Raw genomic sequence first — 14,079 nt, forward strand, 5'->3', positions numbered from 1 at the left:
AAAGCTATGCTAGACATGACACAGACCCCTTTGCACTATGATGGAAAGGTGTGTGTCTGGTTGTAGGCAGCCTGATTGTCCTCCAGTTTTAGTCGCTATGCAAACAGTAACTTAGTTAAATAATTGGCAGTTTTCATACAAGGTGAAATGTAAAGTTCCATCGTAGGAATCGGCTTTTGTGTATGAATATGTCATCATGACAAAGCAGGGCATTTTTGCAGTCTGGCTGATCATAAACGTAGTATACTCAGCCAATCAACATATTTTAATCCTACTTGTTTAAGTGCATGTAATCAACCCATTTCCTACAAAAGAAACCCATAATTTTCACAATTCTAACATAATACATGTAAAGGCAGAAATTCGAACATTCTGTTTAACTCTCTAGTCATAAAAAAGATGCTCAGGTGCGCTGAACTACTGCAAAGGTATCAAACAACTTGGCACAATGGCAATTCGTGCACCCCACACTGTTCCTTGTCACAAATTTCTGGTGCTCACTCTATTCTCTGCATATTGTTCTTCTCTTTAAATCACTCAAAATAAATATTATTTTGATAATCGAATATATCTTTCAAGAAGTAGATTAATTTTAGAAGAGCATCCCTTGCCTTTTAAATAGATACTTCCACACGCTGCGTGCATAACTTTGCTTCCGTTCACTGTATACAAGAACGTAGCCCTTAGCACAATACAGCGCTAGTCACTCACACATCTAGCCATCATCTCAAAGAACATATTCCATAGTATGTGAGCAAAGGCAACGCAACATAAAAACTCAGAATTCCTGATACAAGCATTAAAATGTAACAATAGGCATTTATGCCTCAAGGTTATTTACAAAAAACACTCAGATCAGTTTATATCCTATCTCAGCGCAGTGCACCATCATTCTTTAATTGCAGATACAGATCAAAAGACAATTGTGAAGTATCCTGGGGTTAGAAACTGACCCTCATTGCCTTTAGCATTTTTTATAAAACCACAAACAATTTTCAGACACAAAAAGTCTAAATTGAATTGCTTCATGTAAATAAAAATCTTATTTTAATAAATAGAAAAATTGTTAATTTTCACTAAAATATTTGAATAATCACATGGCTATGCAGCTTTCCCTTTGAAATATCTGCCCTTTCTGCTGCTTGCATGAGATTCTGGTGAGCAAAGTGTGTTTAAATGCAGTGTGTTTAAGACTGCAGTACCATCTCCAGTCTACGGGGGCAGAGCTGAGCACAAATATAAACACACTTGATGAAACACAGGTCCCCACAAGGCAATTTTTTCAAAAGTTATAAAAATCGACACAGATGTTCCTGAAGCCATTTTTTATCATTCAGAAGACATTGCCTTGTAGGGACCTGGGTTCAGGTCCCCACAGTGCACTCAAGTCCCCACAGCGTGAGTCTGTTATCACACCCAAGTCCCCACAAGGATAGTAACACAAACCCTCTACTACACGTGTCCGTTACAGGAATGTTTAGCTCCACAGTGGTCAGTTAGAGGATCTAGTGTTGATAGACCCCCACACTCACCACTCTCTGCAGTGGTGGAATGCCACCAATATGTTGAAAGGGTGGCCTTTTCTAGACTTTGTTCCCCACATCACTATCACAATGGACTCATCACAGAAGGGATGGGGTGCATACCTACAAGACCCCACAGTACAGGGTCTCTGGGATGCCAATCACCTGGGTCTCCACATCTACTGCCTCGAGCTTCAAGCTGCTCACCTAGCACTGAAAGTATTCCTACCTCACCTGACTTGAAAGGTTGTCTTTGTGCAGACGGACAATATGACACAATATGACAGCTATGTATTACCTACAGAAACAATGAGGGACACAGACTCCACAATTGTCACCTGTCTCAGACCATCTGGAAATTAAATTTTCATCAGGTTATTCACCTGTTAGCTGAATACCTTCTGGAATTAGACAACAACTTTGCAGACCTGATTGTGGGATGCAGCAACGAATCCATGAAAGGGAACTCTACCCACAAGTCCTCCTCCCAAACTTCCAGAGGTGGGGGTTCCCTCAAATACACCTTTTTGCAACCCCAGAAAAAGTAAAATGCTTTACCTTTGCCTCCAGGTTCCCACACCCACTATCCAAAGGCAACACACTATGGATGAGTTGCTAAGGGATATTTGCCTACGCTTTTCCACCTCTCCCTCGCCTTCCATTTCTGGTTCGGAAGCTCAGGCAGAAGTCTCTTACAATGATCTGAGTAGCTCCCACCTGGGCTCGTCAACCCTGGTTCACAACACTTGTAGACTTCTCTGTAGTTCCCCACAAGAATCTTCCCAACAGGCTGGACCTTCTCACTCAGAACCATGGAGAAATCAGGAACCCAGATCCTAAAACTCTGAACCTAGCAATTTGGCTTCTGAGGTTACCACCCGAATGTATGGACCTTCTAAAGGAAATCCCATAGCCCCAGCACTAGACGTTGCCATGCAGCAAAGCAATGTTTTGTCTGATACTGTCATTCAAAACAAATTGACCCTTTCAAAGCCACGGTGCAATATATTGCCTACTACCTACTTCCCTTACAAAAGTCTGGGTTGGCATTCACATCTATACGATTACATCTCTCTGCAATGGCTGCCTATCTCCAAAATAGATAACTCCTTTCTTCATTCCAGGTCCCAGTGATTACAACCTACATGGGGGGCTCAAACAAGTTATTCCACCATGGGTTCCACCTGCGCCTTCCTGGAACCTCAATGTTGTCCTTACAAGGCTCACAAGCATCCATTTTAACCCCTACACTCATGCCCCCTTCAATTTCTTTCTTGGAAGGTGGCATTTTTTATTACTATTAGTCATGTTAATGAGCTCCAGGCTTTAAACTTGGAAGAATCATTCTTCCAATTATATAGAGACACAGTGGTTCTCTGCACCTGATGGAGGTATCTAGCCATAGATTCCTTACTTTAGAATCAACTACCAAAGTCATACTATTACCGGAGGAGGGTCGGCGACTACAACCGTTCTTACTAGACCAAAACTGGTCTAGACCAAGGGAAAAAGACTGGACATTTATAGCAATGTAGGTGAGCAATAACATACTCTTCTACCACATACATTCCAGTGGAAGGCACCTCAGGTAAGTAAAGTCGTAAGACATAAAAACCTTGGGAATAAAATATCCATGTTATTGTGACAAATCTGTGTAGGAAGCCAACCAACAACATTAATATAAAACTATCCACACCCTTATTGGGATCCAAACCCTTGATTTTCCACCTCACCATAACTGTGGACAGGAGCACCGTAAAAATAGTCATAAAAGCACAAAAGAAATCTGCGGCTAGAACCTAGCAGATAAGACTTTATCGAAGAAAAGCAACTTGTTCATTGCTACTCTGCAAGGCGAACCAAATCCAAGAGGTAGGAAGATTGAACATTTGTTATTGGCTTGGTTTTACTACACAAAAGCGCATAAGGTATATATTTACAGAAACATGCTTTCTTTTAAAACATATATACATTAGGCACAATACTTACTGAGATAAAGTACATTGAAGTAGACAGTTCGATCCAGTTATTTGGGAATATGAGTACTGTCTCCAGGTAGAACGCCTGAGGGGAAATTAACTATGTGGAAGACCTGGGGGCCTATTAGGTTAGCGGGCGGATCACCACCGCCCGTATGGCGGTGGTGATCCGCCCGCTAAAATCCACTGCAGGCTTAGGATTTCCCCCCCACCACATTACCATTGCGGGGGAGACCCCGGCGGACGGAAAGCCCGTCCGCCGGTTTTCCGCCCGGTCACAGAGTCGACCGGGTGGAAAAGCAGCTAACATGGTGGCGGTGTCTGGGAGAGACCGCCATCCATATTAGCATGCATGCGGGGTTGTGCCTTTCCATGGCGGCAATGCTGCCACGGAAAGGCAGGTGGAGTTTGCTTGTGGGGGGCTGTTGCGGGCCCCCTGGGACTCTGGGGGGTGGTGGGTGCACATGGGGGGTACCTATGGCACCCCCCTGCATTTCAATGTACAACGTGGCAGGCAGGCATTACAAATGCACCATGCGGCTGCCAGTGTGACGGGCGCATCCTAATTGATAGTGCGGGACCGCTGCAAGCATTGCGGCTGGTCCCATTTCCCAAGTCCGCCCGCCATACTAATAGTCCCCTGGTCTTTAAAAAAGATGAATAAAAAATGTGTCTAAAGTTTGAGAGGAGGTCTGTGGACTAGTTGTTTTTCATTTGTTTTGAAGATCTTTATACAGCGGACTCCTGGTGTAAAGGATCTACACATTTTCAGCCTTAAAATTCTGGACTCTTCAGGACTACATTCAAGGGCATGTATCGATGCAGGCACTGTAAGTTGCATTAGTCAACAGCAAATGTGCAAATTATAACCAGCTAAACAAATCACTAGTTGAAAGCGTACTGAGCCCCAATTGGAGCGCCTACAGCTAAAAGTAGTTTGGGAAAAACTAGGGTCACCTAAATCTAATTCAATATACTGAATCTCAGTATCCCTGTGGGATTTGGTTCACCTTGCATAATAACAGTGTCCTGGCTTATAGCGTAACGATATGTAAAGTAAACTGATGAAATAATTATTTTTCATTTTGATCCCTATAACAATGAATGAGTTATTGCATCACTATGATATTGATACTGTATGTATCCTGCTAGAGCTTCCCCTTTCTATATAATGTTGTAATTTAGCCTCGGCTCTAGAACGTATATAGGCTTACCCCTTTAGTGGTACCATATTCTTCTGTTTCTGGCATTGGCTTTTTTAAAGAAAATAATTTCAATAGGCTGTGAAAGACACCTTGTTTTATGCTGTTGGCTTTAAAAAAAAGTCTCTGTGTGCTCTGGGATGCTGCTTTTCAACAGGACTGTTCAGTGCATTTGACTATAATGAAGATTCCACTGGAGGAGAACCAGGATTACAGGTAAGTAACTATTCCCTCTTCTGTGCTTTTTAAAATAAGTTCCACATAAAGCCCCCATCGGCAGTAGAAAAAAAATCCCTCAAAAGATCCCAGATTATTTTTATGACACATTTTGAGCTTGAGTAAAGTCCCTCTCAAAAGAGGTCAGTGTAGTGGGTGCTACCAGAAGGAAGGCCTATGTTAGAATTCAATTTGGATCATAAGTGTATTTGGGTGTCATCCAGAGCGTGGCAGATTTCTTTAGACTTTGAGTCATCTGCTAAGGGCGGGATCATGTTTGATGGTGCTAGCGGTGCCGAGGCGGGTCAGTGTCCCACCAGGCTGGCCATGAGTACTTACTCAGGAGGAGGTTCACCTATAAACTTGGAAAGCAGCTGAGGCCAGTGCAGTGCTTCTTCCTTTGTCATGTGATTGGTTCAAGGGTTTGTGGTGCTTAGCATTGTTCTTGAGATATCTTTGAGCAGAAATGGTATTTATTAATTAGCAGTTGTTGATGGTAAGGGCGATACAGGATTGGATGTTAGAACACTTTACAACATTAAAGCAGGTCCAATATTACAAATATGCAAACTAATCCAAAGATCTCACTTTTAAAAGAGAATATTATTTTTCTTGGTAGCTCGTCAGTGACCACGAAGGCATGGGATTTCTGACTAACTGCTGGATGTACATCAAGGACGCCTGGAACGTGATGGATTGTGTGGCGATTGGTCTCTACATAGCCGGCTTCGTCTGCAGGTTGGTATCATTGCTGCTTCCTTGACCTGCACAGTTGTAGCAATCACGAAGGCAGGTGAGTAAAGAGCACACTACATTTATTAACACAGCTTCCAGAGAGAATGAACAGCAACAACTGAACATTCAAACGGTAACATTCTATGCCCTAGGAAACTGCATAATACCCGCAATAAGCAATGCAATCATTACTTATTGCAACACCTCCTTCCTTTCCAAATGAAAACAAAGAACATAAAAAGAATAACCCAGAACAGCATACTCTGGAAAAAATAACACAAAACAAGAATCTAGTTATAACGAGAAAAAGAATGAAGAACTAAAGAAAAACTGAAGAGAAACCTAGCGGGAGAAAAGTGCTTACAGTAGGTTTCGTATATTCCAATGTTGAATCCACACAATTTACCTCCTGAGAATTAACTTCCAAAACGTTTTGGTGGCATCATCTTCCTACCCTGTTTGCGTGGCTCACACTGTTGTTCGAATGGTACAATGAGAAGATCATTTCCCTCACTTTCTGTTACTCTTGTGTTCATATGCAAATCACACCGTTGTTCTGATGGTTCAAAGGAATGATCAATGAAATCATTACTTTTGTCACCTTCAGACAAACCATGTAGGTTCATCTTATCTACCATATGTCTTGGAATCTTGTACACTCCACCAACTTTTACCATTGACTCTCAAAACATAACGAGAAATGGCATCAACTTTTATAGGTGGACCAAACTTTGACAACCCTTTAGCAACTTTGTGAAGAAGTTTGATTCTAATCCATTCCCCCACCTGCACCTTAGATTCCACCTTCTTAGAATCTCCTACCAATTCATTAGTACATCTGGATCCAGATCTAGACTCCTCCTTTTATGCACCCCTGCAATAACCGCAAACCTCATTTACCCATCCAGGTTGGACACATGTCAAAGGTAGCCACTCTCCCCAACAGTACATTTATTTTATTTAGTGGTGTCTTTTCTAGGTTGATATACACCCTGTGCAGGACACTGGAGAGCTTCCCAGAGTAACCAAGGTTCTAGTGTCAACAAGATGACAATTTAAAGCATCCTTTACCACTATCTGTCAGTGGTACACTGAAGACAAGCTGCAGCCAGTTGCTTCAGCTGTGAATTTGTGTGGTATTTGTAAAGTGAAGCTCTTACCTCAAGTTCTTGTGATCCTGGGCATGGCTGGGCCTGTGGACATTGAGGGTGGCATGCAATAACGCACTTATTCTAAAAGTGGGTTGGGGTTCTGTTAATGGGTGGTGCTTGCTATACCAGTTTCAATACAGCCTTGGAGTTGAGTCCATCCTTTTACCAGAGGTGCTTGATAATATAAAATGTCAAACCTGGTACCCAAGCCCCTGATCCATATTACAATTGATTAGCATGTGCTATTTGCCAATTAAGTGTGTGGGGTTTTTCTTCTCTATCACCATATAGGAGGATATGTCATCTAGTGACTAAGGGGCCGATTCACATAACTAATCTGAGATAACATCCTAAACGTACTACTTTTGGTATTCACAGAAGGCATTTAGTAGTAGTAAAGTTAGGACTCCCAACTTTACTTCTACTAAACTGAGATAAAATTCTAAACTTATTATTTTTGATATTCACAGAAGGCATTTAGTAATAGTGAAGTTAGGACACCTAACTTTACTACTACTAAATGCCTTTTGTGAATACCGAAAGTTGTAAAGTTAGGATTTTGTCTCAGTTTAGTAGTAGTAAAGTTAGGAGTCCTAACTTTACTACTACTAAATGCCTTCTGTGAATACCAAAAGTAGTAAGTTTAGGATTTTATCTCAGATTAATTCTGTGAATCGGCCCCTAAGTGGCTGAACTTCAAACCTAGAGTCCTAATCCTGGCTTTCACACTTGATCAAAGAGTAGGGTGTTTTTTTCAAATAATGCTAGTATTATTCTACCGTTGCAGCATTTAACGAGTGCTTAGGCTGCTTTTAGTGTCACCACACATTACTTCCCCTTCATTTTTGATTTGTATTTTGTTTTTGAGAAGTTTGTTCTGAAATACTATCTAGACTACACCCTTCTTTGTCATGGCTAAGTTCAAAATGAAACACGCTTATGTCAGTGTCTGAAATGTGTGCCATGTACTGTCACATGGCCCATGGGAACATTGTCATTTTCCCTATGTTAGCCTGCTTAGCGCCCATTACTACACAAGTTTATTTTGCATGTGCCATTCTGAAACTTTCACACAGAACCTATAGTTGTTTTTACGCTTTGCAGGTTCCTGGGATTTAGTCTGAACATTGTGAACGAGGTCGAACAACTATGCCCCTTGTTATACTGTTCTGGTCAGGCCCTAGCACCTACACAAAACATGCAGATGCAACTGTTGTTTGGGAACACGTACATTGGTCTTACTGGAATGAACAGATAGGTAGCACACACTTGGAGAGGGACCTTTCCAGGGAGAAGAGCATGACAGCACCTATGATGTAGATCTACCATCTATAGACTGAGGTACGCGGTCTGCTGACAAAGCCCAGAGATCTTCTAATATATAATCAGCTTGCTTCTATACAAGGGGAGGAAGGTTAGGTTACGCTATCATTGATCATGACAGCTCCTTTTATGATTTATGGACTACTTGTTATGCTGTTCATATTTGTGTTAGTCATTTTTCTGCTGATTGTGGCATGTGTACTGCATACTAGAGCACGTTAGTTAAAAAATATATTTTAAACTTCTTTGTGTCTCTGTCATCTCTTATTGTGAACGAGTACAAAAGTGTGAGCAAAAGGGTGTGTCTTGCAACCGCGATTCCTGAGAGAGTCGGATGTTGTGTTCTGGGGAGTCTAACCACTTGTTCCTCTGTGAGTGAGTAGGAGGGCAAGTAATACACTTTAGCTAGTAGGTCCCTGGCTCATGGGTACTAAGGTGGTAGGATAACTCAGTCTCTACATACTAAGGTCTCATAATCACACGCACAGTTCTGTGTTTGTGCATAATCCCTGCAACATGGCACTGTCAACGTTCGGTCTGGTACTTATTCACGAGACCCCTGAGTAGTGCTTGTGCTTGTCCACGATACCCTCTCACCGGTTCCCTGGAGATGTTCGTGGTGGGAGGGCTTTGCCTCCTCCAGTTGTACGGTACACCTATTCCTATAGGTTTTTCAAGCTTGAATTCTAAAAGGTTTGAGACCATTTTTCATTACCGTTTTGTTTTCCTTTTTGCTATATATCATGTCACAACCGGTTGTGATTCCGTCACATTGCCGAGCGGCGGTCACACAACATTTGACACAGAATGGAGTTCCCAATAGTATTCCGGGGTTACATTTCCTGCAGTTGATGCAAATGATAATTTCTTTCATGCTTACATGGTCGTTGCCCCCGGCAGCGTATCGTCCTTCTGCGGTGATTGAAGTTCCTCTTACGTCCTGGGAGCCTACGATTTGGTTCAATGGCACCCTTCCTCACCCTGGCTCTTTTGTTCGTATGGGTTGCTTAAGTATTGATGGGGCTTCTTGGCCGGTATTGGCTGGTCTTACGCCACATCCTAATTATCTCAATATTAATGTAGCGGAACTACGTTTGCTATATGCGCAAGTAGTTCTACTCTATAGACGAATGATACAGTTTATTTCTCTTGCTTTTCTAGTGGCTCCGACTGGAGCTGCGTCTCCAACACCGATACAGGGTGGAGGCCTTGCGATTAGTCCCGTCATGATTAACTCAGTGATGGGCAAACGTCCTCAGAATTGTGAAGACCTTCCCTTTTGGATAGCTCAGAAAATTGACCAGCTCGATGCTGTTTTCCAACACACTAGTCCTGTTGAGAAGCACAGGATCCTTACTTGGAGCCCGATTACGATCTCGCTGGGAAAGCCCTATGGCCGACTCAGGCCCGTAGAGCTTTCTGAACGACTCGGACTCCGTGGCTTCGAGCGACCGAGTATGATGCAATTGCACGCTGACGGACTCGGGTTGCTCAGAGTCTCATTGAAGTCTATGGGAGCCTGTTGTACATTTCGTACATAGGCTCCCATAGAGAAAAAAGGTAGGTTGTGGAAAAGGGCGTCCCCTGTCTCGGGGATGCCTCGGTGCCCCCTGCACCGAGCATGCATGTGTTGGGGGGACCCTTGGATATCCCCCAGTGACCGATTCGTGGGGGTACGGGTGAAGGGGGCCGGCTACAGGCCCCCAATATACGTCTACACCAACCATGACATCTCGTCAGGAGAGAGTCTATCTAACTGACAGGCACACTCATAGTACTTACTCGCTCAGAAATCAGCCCCATTGCGCAGCGCGAGTAAGGCATGTTAGAGTCATCTGGAAGGCATCGCTGACAGGTACGAGTCGTTCGGAGTGCAAGCCTATATACACATCATACTTGCTCGCTCGTACAGTGGAACGAGTAGCTCGGAAAACAGGGCAGCGAGTTGGTCTCGCTCTTGACGGATGCAGTCTGTAGCCCTTCTGAGCGAGATCGTAATCGGGCCCTATGTGCTTATGGAGTGGTTCGATTCCCCCTCTAGTGGACTGCAACACCTGGGGGACAGTGTTTGCATCAGTGTATATACTTTTTTTTGGCACCCCCTCCATGAGCGTTCTGCTGAGCATTGTAAAACATGTACAGGATGAACACAGGGCTTGTCCGGTCCTGAATCTGGGGTAGAAATTAGTGAGTAATTTTTCCATTGTCTCTGATATGATTCTGGCTAACATTAAGGGTGAAGCAGTTTGCTTACAAGTATGCCAATGCCTAGCATCAGTGGCGGACGTTGATTGGGTACATCAGTTGCTGATTATTATTGAGGATGTTTATACATCCGTGGGTCGCAATAATTTGGGAGTCAGACCATCTACCCAATCTCACTGTAAACACCGTCCTGAAAAGGAGGGCCGCCCTGTCTTTCCGAAGAAGACATTGAACGAAAATAAGCAGCAACAGAAGCCTAGGTCTCTGGCTGGTTCGCCTCAACCTGACACTTCTGAATGTAGCTATGATTTATGTGAACGCTCTAAAATTAGGACATCTGAGAGGTTCCAGGTTCCTGATCCCCATTCTGCTCGTTCCTCTCAGGAATCGTCGAATCAACAATTTGGCAGTGGGGAGGACAGGATTGCAGACAGGGCGAGTCCACGCAACAAAGGTGAGACACGCAGCATCAGTTTGACGTGAAAGTCAAACGGGAGGAACCAGCTCAATATCAAGATCCATTTTAAAAGAAAAAGATTACCGCTTTGACAGCGAAGTATGCCCCAGACGGTGAGAACCCTCCTCCTGGACAGGAGTTGGACAATGACTCTCTTCGACAGCACAGCAGAAGTTACCAGCTTCTGGAGGCGAAAGCAACTGGCACTTTTATAACTGTTGAAAACATGGACACCGATGTAGCTCCCCTTGATAGACTTTGTTATGTTATGTTATGGTATGTTATAGAAACTTATAAAGCGCACTTATACCCATAGGTGTCCTGGCGCTACGCTCTGACTCACCGGAAACAAAAGAGGGGTGCCTATACCGTGAATAACCATGTCTTCAGCCCCTTTCTAAAAGAAATAAGCTCCGAGGCATTCCTGAGATGCAACGGCAGACCGTTCCAGGCTTTCGCAGCACAAAAGGAAACGTTTTTGCCTCCCCAGCTCGCTTTTTTTATTCGGAGCACAGCTACTAGCTTTCCTTCGGAGGAGCGCAACGCTCTACCCGGAGCATACCATTCAAAGCATCTGCTCAGAATTTCCGGGCCCCTGCCAATCAATGATTTAAAGACCATGCACAATGCTTTAAATTGCGCTCGTTTAGTTACTGGCAGCCAATGCAGTTGCCGGAGTCCATCTCGAGCAGAGGCTAACCTTGGTATGCCTGTTAGCAGTCTGGCCGCCGCATTTTGTACTAGCTGTAGTCTGTACAGATGTTTTTTTTTCAAATTCAGGTACAGACTGTTACAGTAATCCAGCCGAATCATCATGTAGACCTTTAAATCAAAAGTGATGTTAAACAGACTGTAAATACAGTCTTTTGGGACAATTTGACTTCTTCCCATGACATTTTGCTGGCAGAGGTTGATTGGCCTTCCCCTTTTTTCCTCGCTTCTCCTAGGTGTGAGGATGTGATTCTTCCCTCTTTTTTTGCAGTATGTCCAAGAGGAGAATAAGCAAGCTTATGCTTTGGAGTGGGCTCTAGCCTTAGCTCCTGCTTTAAATCGCAATCAGGCGGGCTGGGATAAGGATTCTCCTTTGCATGTTATTCCCTTATGGTCTACACCCTAGCCCCAACAACAATATCCCATTAAACGTGATGCTAAAGCATCCGTTAGTTACATTCTGACTCAATTGGAATATCAGGGTGTAACTGCATCCTGTGTCTCATCGATGAATAATCCTCTTTCTGTTATTGAAACCGGACGGTTCATATTGTATTGTTTTGGACTACAGACATTTGAATAGTCATGTTCGTACCTTTACAGTGCAGAACACACATAGTTCAACATTAGTAAATAATATTGTCCACAAGAAGTTTAAAACAACCTTGGATATTTCTGATGGATTTTTCAGTCACACCTTGGCCCCGGAAAGCCGTGACATGACCGCATTCAACACTCTCGGCAATTAGAGGCGATATGCGAGATTGCCTATGGGGTATACGAATAGCCCCGGGGTTTTTACGGCATGCATTGTGTCGATTTTACATGAATTTGACCCTGATGCATTTTCCTATGTCGATGATATTTACCAGACATATGGGGCCTCATGTAGGTAAATAAAATTTACCTATTCTTAAATACCGAACCGTACCGAATCGGTATTTAAGAATCGGTAAGTTATATGTAGGTAATAATTCGGTAATATTTACCGAATCGGTAACATTCGGTAATCAAGAATCGGAAATTACCGAATCGGTAAATACCGAATCGGTATTTACCGAATCGGGAAAAGAAAATCACATGACTGGATGAAACAGCCAATCCTGTGCAACCACACCCCACCCAACCAGGAAGTGGCCACACCCAGGCAGGTGCACACAATCAACAGACTCTGGAGAGGCTTGGAGTGCAGAGGAGAGGCAGGGAGCCAGTGCCTGTTTGTGCAGCTCAAAATCATCATGTCCAGCCAGAGGACACAGAGAGATGGAGGGGAAAGGAGGAGGAAGATAAAATTCAGCCCCAAGGAACTCCAGGTGCTAGTGGAGGAGGTGGTGAAGCAGCACCAGAAGCTGTTTGGGAGGCAGTCCCTGCAAGTGCCGGAGTCTGAGAAGCGCAATATATGGCTGGGTATCCAGGTGCAGGTCAATGCTGTGGGAGTGACCCACAGGGACATTGAGGTACTCAAAAAGCGCTGGTACGACCTGAGGATTGTGACAAAGAGGAAGATGGGGGAAATACAGAAGGAGGCCAGCCAGACTGGAGGTGGAATCAACAGGGCACCTGCCCTCACCGAACTGGAGGAGCTGGTGGAGGCCACAATAGAGCACGAGAGTGTCGTGGGGCATGGAGATGCCGACAGCTCTGCCAGAGCCGCCACCCAACAAGGTAAGACAAATGCACAGCAATGTAGCCCCTCCTACCCCTATCCCACATCCCCCATTGTGAAATGAGTATCCCACTCCAGTCCATGTGTTAGTGCAGACAGGCAATGCATTATGGGAGATGTAGTCAGGGAACCCCTAACCATGAAGTGAATAGCACAGGACAACAATGCATAGTACACACATTAGCCAAAAGCAGGCAGAGGACAATGTGAGAGTGTTACATGAATTTATTGTGATGCTTGCAATGCAGCCCTTCAGGTACACTGAGCTGATGTTGCATTTCTGTCCACAGATGTAACATCGCGCAGGACTGCACATGGTACAGGAGAGAGGGCACACCGGCAAGACAGGTCAGCTCTGGCCAGCACGAGTACTGCACAGCCTGCATCACCACCACCACAGCCTGCATCACCACCACCACAGCCCGCATCACCACTCATGCATGAGTCACCGGCCACATCACCACTTGCAATTGTGATGCCGAGGAGGCGTGCTGCTGGCAGGTTGGCAGCGTTAGAGACCTCATCCGACGACAGCAGGGGCCCGGAGCCAAACACAATGCCCCAGGATGGGAGCTATGCCACTGTGCCCTCCACCTCACAGGGAGCACACACGGGTGCAAGACGGCGCCGCAGGTCGCGGGTTCAGAGTCCACCAGCAGACGGTGACAGCCATGGGGTCTTTGCGGGACTCGAGGGCAACATGCTCCAGCAGCAGCGCCTACAAACAAAGGCAGACATGTCAGTTCAGCGGCATGTGCGGGGACTGAGAACCACATTCAAAAACATGGACAGGAACATCAGCGCAATGGCGGCGGGGATTACTGACATGGCAGCGGTCCTGCGGGACATGTCACAGTCCATGAAGCTGTTGTGCAGCAAGTTAGACGCAGATAGAGCTGCAAGGCGCCGGG

General features: G+C 44.6%; 1 protein-coding gene across 1 annotated transcript in view; it reads left to right on the forward strand.

Annotated features, from left to right (window-relative positions):
* The window catches only part of LOC146808472 (transient receptor potential cation channel subfamily M member 2-like), a 2,315,843-nt gene that overhangs the window by 1,661,793 nt on the left and 639,971 nt on the right, over positions 1-14,079 (forward strand). The window contains exon 19 of the mRNA XM_085623958.1: positions 5,540-5,658. Within this exon, the coding sequence (XP_085480084.1) occupies positions 5,540-5,658 (119 nt within the window). The remainder of the gene's footprint in view (positions 1-5,539; positions 5,659-14,079) is intronic.

Source organism: Triturus cristatus, chromosome 8 (genome assembly GCF_964204655.1).
Source record: "Triturus cristatus chromosome 8, aTriCri1.1, whole genome shotgun sequence".
Lineage (NCBI taxonomy): Eukaryota > Metazoa > Chordata > Amphibia > Caudata > Salamandridae > Triturus > Triturus cristatus.